Source organism: Dipteris shenzhenensis, chromosome 17 (assembly GCF_047967505.1).
Source record: "Dipteris shenzhenensis isolate YYH24624 ecotype China chromosome 17, Dip_SZ_1.0, whole genome shotgun sequence".
Lineage (NCBI taxonomy): Eukaryota > Viridiplantae > Streptophyta > Polypodiopsida > Gleicheniales > Dipteridaceae > Dipteris > Dipteris shenzhenensis.
Window position 1 is genome coordinate 6,066,468 of NC_141612.1, and position 9,162 is coordinate 6,075,629.

Below are 9,162 nucleotides of genomic sequence, written 5' to 3' on the forward strand. Positions count from 1 at the left end.
TTGACGCAATTACGTTCTTTTGTGGGCTTCATCAATTTTTACAAATGCTTTATAAAAGATTCCACCAATATTTTAGCTCCATTATATGAATTAACTAAGAAGCATCCCAATTTTGAATGGGGACTACCCAATTGTTAGTTGTATCTCATGACTCAAAAAGTCAAGCTGCAGCTACACTCACGAGGTGCTACATGCCGCGTGTGTGCTTCAGATGGGTCCACCATTAGTCGTTGAAGGACTGGGTAATAGATTGGGTAAGGGGGCGAACTTCCATAATTTTGTAGAGGTGGAGGCGAGAGCCTTCAAGCTGTGTTTTCCAATGATGCATTAAGGCGTTGTTGGGTAGATCTTGGAAGGATTGCAGATCAGGTCACCATTGGACATCTTCAAGTGAGGAGGAGGGGGGTGCTACAAGGACATCATCGTTGTCCATAGGCATGGGTTCCTCTTCAGCAGTCCCTACGGGTGACAGATCGATGGGCATAGGTTCAAAATTCATCGACTTGAGGAGCGTGTTGAGTGCCCCCTCCGGAAGGTCGACAAGAGCCATTGGAGGAGATGGGTTGGGAGGTCACGTGCTATGCAGAGCTTGTGTTGGAGTTCCAAAAAAAAGTGAAAATTGATTGTAAACATAAAGTTATTCCAAAATACTCGTATGCTTGTCTTGAGAATAGTACATAATAGAATACAAAGAAATGGACTGTCATTCTTGAGTAGCCCGCTCAAGCTTGGCTCTCATGGAATGTCGGGTTGCTCTTGCTCTTGAACTTCCATGCAAGAAGCCTTGCCACTCCTCCAAGCTTTGGAACCCCAATAACTGTAGCTTGCATTGGGTTGGGGTGAGAACGTCGATGCCTCTGCAATTCTCCTCTCCCCCTTGTAGGAAACTCACTTGGGTCCATCTGGTGGACACTTTTAGGGTGAATTGATAGCTCAGAAGGTATTGGGGGTAGGATTAAGGTGGGGAACCTTATTTAAGGATGCCCAAATGAAATGTATACAGCGTGACATGTGCCAACACATTGTTCATCTTTTGCCTAATCAATCTCTTGGGACGCATTCCAAGATGGGGATTGGATTTTTTTTGTCCTTTCAAGCCTGCCAGGTTTACACATAATAAGTATATTGTGGTTGCTACTGATTATGCTACCAAATTGGCTGAAGCTAAGGCACTCCGAGATAACTTGGTTGGAAGCACGACTGAATTTTTGTTTGAAAATATACATAATATACAAGTATGGATGCCCCATACAACTTGTCAGTGATCAAGGATCACACTTCTTAAACGAAGTTATGCAGTTGCCCAAGGATAAATTTAAGATTATACACACCGTTTCTATAGATCACACTTCTTGAACGAAGTCATGCAGTTGCTCAAGGATAAATTTAAGATTATGCACACCGTTTCTATAGCCTATTATTCTCGAGGCAATGGAATACATAAATGTAAATCATGTGGATTAACGATTTTTTAATTTCAATACCTAGCATACTTCATTTTTATGAGGATAAAAGCTGATTGCTATAATTCCTAAAGCTAATGTTATTCTTTTTCCTCTATAATGTAGCTAAAGAATTATCTTTCTTCTCTATTTAACTTACATTATTTTATAAACTTATATTTCATTCTTCTATCTTTTTAAGATTTTGTATCTCCATACCTGACCTTCCTTGCATATTATCAAGTTTTCTATGACTTCAAGAATTTCTTAAGGTCAATAGTCTACATTAATACCATATCAAGATAACTTACATGTATAAGGTCTCGAAACCTTGATGTGGCAAAGGAAAGAGATACCTTTCTAGAGACAAAATACTTTTTGTTTGGAGAAATTCTTGACTTTCTTTCCCATTTTGTTTAGGCACATTTCATCCCATAGTATAATGTTCATGAAAAGAATGCACGAAGATATTGCAAGCTGGCAAATCATATTTTTTGTAGGAAATGTGTTTTTGTACAAAATTTCTTTATTTTGATACCAAATTTGTTTAAATGTAGGGAGCCCCTAACTATGTGACATGGCACTACTATAGTATACAATTAAAATTTGGCACTATTGTAGTACAATTACAAGTTATCACAATTCCAAGAGTTCATGCAAAAGACTTAGGAATTTTTAAAAGAGGGAACACATTCAAATATATGTAGGTATAGTAATTGGGTAAAAAGATGGGTTACAAGTAATGCAAAGCTTGCATTTGTAAAAATAAAGAAAAGTTGTAGGTAAGACAAAAGGCTACATTTGTAAAAAGGAGTTGTAGTAATATAAAAGCCTATGTCCATTTACCAAGCTTTGTTGATGGCTTCACCACTATATTGTTTCTTGGGTTTATCACATGATAACACATGGAATGCAAAATTGATGGATTCACCACTATATTTGCTTCTTGGATTTATCACATGATAACACATGGTATGCAAAATTTATAAAAAGGGGTATTCAAATATATACATGCTAATCTCTGGGGTGACACTCACAAATATGTAACCATAGCGCATGGGTTCAACAAAAGGGCTCTTTAAACTCGGTTTCTAATAGTTTTTTTACAAACACAAGGGTACTTTTAAAAGGGGTGTTCACAGAATGGATAGGAAGAGGGTGTGTTTTATTGATGAAAATTTCACAGATTAGGGACTTTTCAATTAGGCCTTGAATGCACGTGATATAGAGGGTTTACATATAGTGAACACCCTGTGATGCTAATGTTATTGATATATGAATGATCATAATACATAAGATAATTTATATTGAAGACTGCTTTTAATAAATAAACTTGAGGAGATGCCTTATTTGGATACAATATTCATTTACACATGACATGGCCAATGGGATTGTGCTGGATACAAGAGAAAATTTATATGTTGCAGTTGCTTGATAGTCAACAAAGTCTTCCTGATTGATTTTACTAATAGAGCTAAAACACATTTCCTTTGCTTTTGCTACAATTGCCCAAGATGTGGATTGGTGGACTATAAAAGGGAGCAATGGGCAAGCAATAGAGTGAAGGACAATGTGCTTTATATGGGAAGACTTAAAAGTTGAGGGCACACATATGATATCTTGCAAGGTTCTTAGGCTTTGGTCTAGAGAGTAAGCCTTACAAGTTATCTAGCTTAAGTATGCAAGCAAGACTAGAGGAACAACACTCTACATTGGTAGGAGGCATTGCCATGTGGAGTCTTCCAATTGGAATAGAAGTTGCTTTGCAAAATGTCCTCAATTATTGATTGTGTATTGTTAATTGTGATAAGCAAGTGGTGTCTTAGAATATTGTCCTATCTATCATTACTAAAATAAGATTGAATGGCGGGTAATTGTAACCGACAAAAGGGCTAGCCTGGCAATTTGTGGCCGTGTGGATGGTGGAGATTACAAGCAAACAAAACAAATAAGGAGAAAATAAGTTTGGAAATACGAATTATCAATTTGAAAATAAGGTTTGATAATGAAATGAAAGAGATTGATGGATTATAAGGAGCCACAAGCAGAGTCCAATGCATAGGGCCACATTCATGACAGAGGTACACATGGACCCTGCCTCGGCTCCATGTGGGTTGGTAGTAGGCTAGCGGTGTTGCAAAAAATCAATTTTCAAATTATGCTGAACAAACTCAAATATCTATCTGATCGGCTACCAACACTAAGAAAAAAGAACTTTGCAAAAGAATGACAACAAGCACTAAAACGTCTGACAATGTAGTGTCATTGTAAGAGGGACTCGCCAAGTTAAGCTAGGTATTGTTTGGATTACATTAATTGAGCATGAATAGTTTTGCAATGCCTTACCTAAATTTTTGCATTGCTTGCTAACTGAGGAATTTTAATGACCAATATCTATTTAACGTGTTTTCTTTGCAAATTACGTTCCACAATTTGTTTCATATGAATATTTCCTCTCTCAAATGTGACCAACTGCCTAGCGTACTTGATTTTTACGAGCGTAAGGACTAATTGTTATAATTCCTAAAGCTAATGATATCCTTTTTCCTTTAAAATGTAGCTAAAGAATTATCTTTGTTCTCTATTTGACTTACATTATTGTATCAAGATATTTCATTCTTCTATGTTTCTAAGAGTTTGTTGTTTGTGCCTTGCATATTATCAAGATTTCTATGACTTTGAGAATTTTTGAAGGTCATGCTAAAATCCGTCTACATTACTACCATAGATTTCTATCATTTACATGTGTAAGGTGTCTAAATTTTGATGCAGCAAAGGAAAGCAATAATGGACAAACAAAAGCATGAAGGACAAAGTACTTTATATGGGAAGACTTCAAAGTTGAGAGCACCCATATGAGATCTTGCAACATTCTTAGCGTTTGGTCCTTGGGGTCAGTAGCATTTTAGTTCCTCTAGAGAGTAAGCCTTACAAGTTATCTAGCTTTTGGTCCTTGGGGTCACTAGCACTTTAGTTGCTCTGGAGAGTAAGTCTTACAAGTTATCTAGCTTAAACATGCACACGAGACTATAGAAACAATATGCCACATGTGTATGGAGGTGTTGCCATGTGGAGCTTCTAGCTGGAATAGAATTTGAGGTGCATAATGTCCTTAATTATTGATTGTGTATTGATAAGTGTGATAAGCAAATGGTGTCTGGAAATAATGAATTCTTTATTATTAATACAACTAGACCAAATGGAGGCTACGTGCAAAACTGACAAAAGGGCTAGTCCAATAATATGTGGCTCTGTGGATGGTGGAGATCACAAGCAGACACAAGACATAGTGAGAAAATAAGTTTTGAAAAAGGAATCATCAATTTGTTTGATGATGGATCAAAAAGTTTGATGAATTGTAAGGAGTGGTAAGCAGAGCACCATGAATAGGACCACATCTTATTCTCTCATGATAGAGGTACATGTGGACCCTACCTTGGCTCCATGTGGGTTGGTGGTAGGCTAGCAATCTTGCCAAAAATCAATTTTCAAATTATGTTGAGCAAACTCAAATATCTATTTGATCTACTACCAAAAGATATGCCCCACTGGGGATTCCTTGTCAACCCTCCCTTTGTCTAACCCTCCCTTTGTCTGTACATATCATGGAGGGAGAAAGAAAACCATGGCCCAAAAAAATTTCAAATTCTTTTGATTCTCTATTGAATGCATATATGACGTAGCTCAAGACAAGGCACTATTCTGATAATTTTTATGGCTTGAAAAAAAATGTTGGGGAGGAAAGGAAGGTGCCATGTGCAACCATCTTCTCTCTCTCTCTCTCTCTCTCTCTCTCTCTCTCTCTCTCTCTCTAAATTAAGCTTCTTTACCAAGAGTGGTTTAGAGTAATGCTAGAATCTCCAACAATGGCTCAACATCGTGTTTTTCTAAGAGTGGTTACTCTTTACAGGACATCTATGGGAGGGCATGCTTTGTCCATTAACTTTTTAAAGGGATGGAAAGTTAATGGATCTCACAAGAGGCCACAGGTTTACTCTTAAGAGACCTCCAATTCAGAGGATTATAACCCTATGTGAAGGATTAGAGAGAGGTGAAGTGACAATGTTGCTTGGGGAAAGATGAAGCATTATTGCTAGGCTAGACCTTAGGAAGCCAATTTCGATCAGAATGAGGGATAGGTTGTAAGTGGACCATGGAATATCTTTCTAGACCCCTAACTATTAACTTTTATGCAATGGTGTCACTAGGGCTTTGTGGAGGGGTCGAGATTAGTGACTGGTATGGATCTATATGATGTCAAGAATGGCAGTTGGTGGAGGAAAAATGGATGTCTTGGATGGTTTTGATATTGAATAATAAATAGTCAAAACAAATCCCATTGACCCTTGGGAGGGACAAAAATTTTAGTGAACCACAAATATGTCTACAAATTCCATAGGTCTCAACACATTCCGTGACACAACCTAAACATCCCTTCCACTAGGAAAAATGCATTCTTAAGATATCCTACCATCATCTTAACTTCATAGTAGTGTTACATTACATTAGCACTTTGTCAAACAATTAAAATTTGAGATGTATTGGTGGTAAGTCACCCAAGTCAATGATTAACGCTTTTTGGTTGTTAGGTCATGGTGGGAACTTTTTTGGTAATGGTGGATGATTTGGGTAGAAATGTCGCCAAAAACCAATAAATGTTATGGTAAAAGTTTGGACCAACATGATGATATTATCAAATGGACAATATGAGTCTTGCAATTTTATTGACGAGTTGATTTTCTATCCACTAGAATGTGGTTTTTATAACAAAAAAGGGTGTTCAAAGAATGTTGAACTTGGTGTGGATGTATCGGGGTGAGCATCTATAAAAAACCATGTAACACTTGGAACAAGCACACATTTAAAATACCCTTGTATTTCAAATTTAAATTTTTTTGTATATTTGGTTTTCCCTCTTTTGTATGTATACATATTGATTTCAAAAAGTTCCCTTCATACATGCACATACATAATTATATTAGATAAGTATTAAAAAAAACCCTTTTGTTTTTAAATGGCGTGTAAGTCTCCCAAATTAAAAAGTCCCCTTCCACTAACAACCTACTATCTTAGGCATTGTGTAGATTGACCACTAGCGCTGTCTTGTGATGAAGGGCGGAGGTTGTTTTTGCTATGAGAGGACCTTGACGAGCTCAATGTTAGCCTTACGCATAGGTGGCTTGCCATCGCTTGCTTGATTCTAGGCAACTATTCCCTCCCTTTTTGACCATTTAAAATTCTCCTGCTACAAAGATGTGACATGTTAGTGGATTTGATGATACTTCGACCACTACCAAAGAAAGTACAAGGAATTGGATTGCTAGCAATTGAGAGAGCCCGCCTTAGCCCTTGGTTGTAGAAGGGAGGGGAATTTTATACGGCAAGGGAGTCCTTGGCAAGAGCACCTTCCTTTGACCATCCAAGCTTGCAAATTCTCCTTCCTCTTCCCTTTTTGCTTTAGGGCCATTAGAGCTTGCCTTCAAAGGGTTCCTTCGAATATGTTGGATTCATCCGGACAATTTGTGTGGCACTTTTTGTGGTTGGCAAATTCACACACCACGTGGGAGGTTTGTGAAGCTTCTCGCCATTGTCTTGTGACCTGATTGGCAGAAAATGGTTGGACAAGGTGACCTTAGGGCGGGTTTAGACCACTCGCCCGGACGCCGGATGCAAGTTCGACCGTTCGCATGGACCAATAGATGAAGGGGGCTCGGACTGGCGCAAAAAGTTGTCCGGCTGGTGGAGACCGTCCAAGGCGGTTGGGCAGCCCTGAAAAATGGTAGGAAGTGGTGTAATTGGGGGTCAAAACCCTTGTCTACAGAGTTAGAGGCATTTCACTTCACTACCAAGCCAATCAACCTTTACTGTCATTAAACGGCAACACTTATTTAAACCGTGTCCACCCAGCTAGACCCGACACCCATCTTCCTTCCCATTTTCTTCATGGGCGGGCGGGTGGCTTAGTGTGAACCCAACCTTACACACTATGGGATAAATGCATCTGGACTGAGGGTGGGCAATCTTGCCCGTCCATGAGTCTTGGGCATGCCCTCAAGGAGGAAAGTGTGTAAACACCCATGGGATTGCTAGACAAAAGGAATCAAGGATGGGCACCCACAGGATGCCATGTAGGCCACCCATTCGCCAAATTGTGAAGGCCACAAAAGGAATCAAGGATGGGCACCTACAGGATGCCATGTAGGCCACCCATTCGCCAAATTGTGAAGGGCACAGGAGGTGTCCGTTCCAACGTGGCAGAAAGCTATTGGCTGGGAATCCTAGCTTACTTGGCTTTATCCAAATGTGCAGCCACTAGAGAGAGAGAGAGAGGCTCAAAGCCCTTCTTCTACCACACATTGCTTGCAAGACCTGCTCATGTATTGGCGAGCACTGGTGACTTGCAAATTCATATTGGGTTCTGTGAATCTGCCCTGAGATTTTCTCGACAAGTCCCAAGTTCATCTTCAATTCAGCTGCAAGCAAGTAGATTGAAAGCTCACAGGTCTACGAAAGAGAGGCACACACACACAGCTCACAGCTCTCAGCACAGAGAGAGAGAGAGACACACACACACACACACGCACAGAGAGAGAGAGAGAGAGAGCGCTTTGCTGAATCCCAGGTTGATCAGCTCGCTTTGCAGCTTTTACACCCCTTCCAATGGCCTTGCCCTTCCCCAATTTTCCTCCCTGGCTCTGCAGGAACTCTGCTTCCCCCTCCATTCCTGACGCTGCTTCCCCTTCCCTTGATCTCGACTCCGTGCCTTACCAATCTCGCGGAAACTCTTCCTTCAAGAGGTCCGGAACCCCCCATAGTCGTTCTGCTTCTTTGCAGTCCGTCCGAAGGCCGCACAACGGCCGGCGTCGATGGCAGAAGAACCGGCGCCAAGTTCCGAGCCTTGACCCGGATTTTGACATCGTTCTGGTACCTTCGGACGGTGGATGTTACTTGTCCGGCTCCGATTCGGATGATTCTGATTGGTCTGTAGGTTGGTTTGAGCCCCACGCGCCGGACTTCTGCAGCGACGGTGAGCCGGAGAATAGTTTTGCTGTGTTGGTTCCGTGTTATGGGTCTCCCTGTCCTGATACCTTGGGTGAAAGGGGAAGATTCACGGCTGGGCAGGAAGAGAATTCAAAGTCTCAGCTGTGGGCTGCGGTTCTCTCCAATATAGCAAAGGATTCTCAAGCAGGTGAGGCCGGGTGTTCTTATCTCTTATCCCTTCCTGCTAGCATGTTGAATGCCTTACACACGCAGTCGTGGAGTGTCAATTCATGCAAGTTTAACGCTATTTTTCCACCAATTCTGCAGAAAGCACGCAATACCTTCAACAGTGGCTGTTTTCACTGCAAGGGTGATGGTTATTCACGCGCGGGGAAGATTGGAAGAAGCCGGTCTGTACAATGATAGATTTCTCCAATCAAGGTACACAGCAACCAAGGAGGAAGAATGGAAGTCAGCGTTCGGAAATTGTGCACACGTCCAGAAGCTGTAGTGAGGAACACTCTGTAAATTATTAAGATCGTCCATCAGAACAAAGGACTGCTAAAGCCTCAGGAGCTTAAATTGTCGGCAAAATCCCAGGAAAATGGTAGCATATTGTGACCATTGTAAGTACGGTACATCCATTGAAGTTTCCTTGATTTGGGACGCTAGAGCACATATCTATTAACTACAACGCTGAGAATATTGATTTGGGCGGGGGGCAAATTCACAAAATTTG

The 9,162-nt window shown here is 40.5% G+C and overlaps 1 protein-coding gene across 1 annotated transcript; it reads left to right on the forward strand.

Moving 5' to 3' along the window:
- Positions 1 to 7,813: 7,813 nt before the first annotated feature.
- On the forward strand, positions 7,814 to 8,893 carry LOC147891586 (uncharacterized). Its single transcript, XM_087388822.1, has 2 exons — positions 7,814 to 8,631; positions 8,751 to 8,893. The coding sequence occupies exons 1-2, from the start codon at positions 8,103 to 8,105 to the stop codon at positions 8,795 to 8,797; spliced, it is 576 nt and encodes a 191-aa protein (XP_087244948.1). The 5' UTR covers positions 7,814 to 8,102; the 3' UTR covers positions 8,798 to 8,893.
- The last annotated feature ends 269 nt before the right edge of the window (positions 8,894 to 9,162 follow it).

Excerpts from the sequence above, each read along its gene's own strand:
- LOC147891586 (XM_087388822.1), top strand. The coding sequence starts at position 8,103 with ATGGCCTTGCCCTTCCCCAATTTTCCTCCCTGGCTCTGCAGGAACTCT. Across the intron at positions 8,632-8,750 it reads AGCAAAGGATTCTCAAGCAG|AAAGCACGCAATACCTTCAA; the intron begins GTGAGGCCGGGT and ends CCAATTCTGCAG.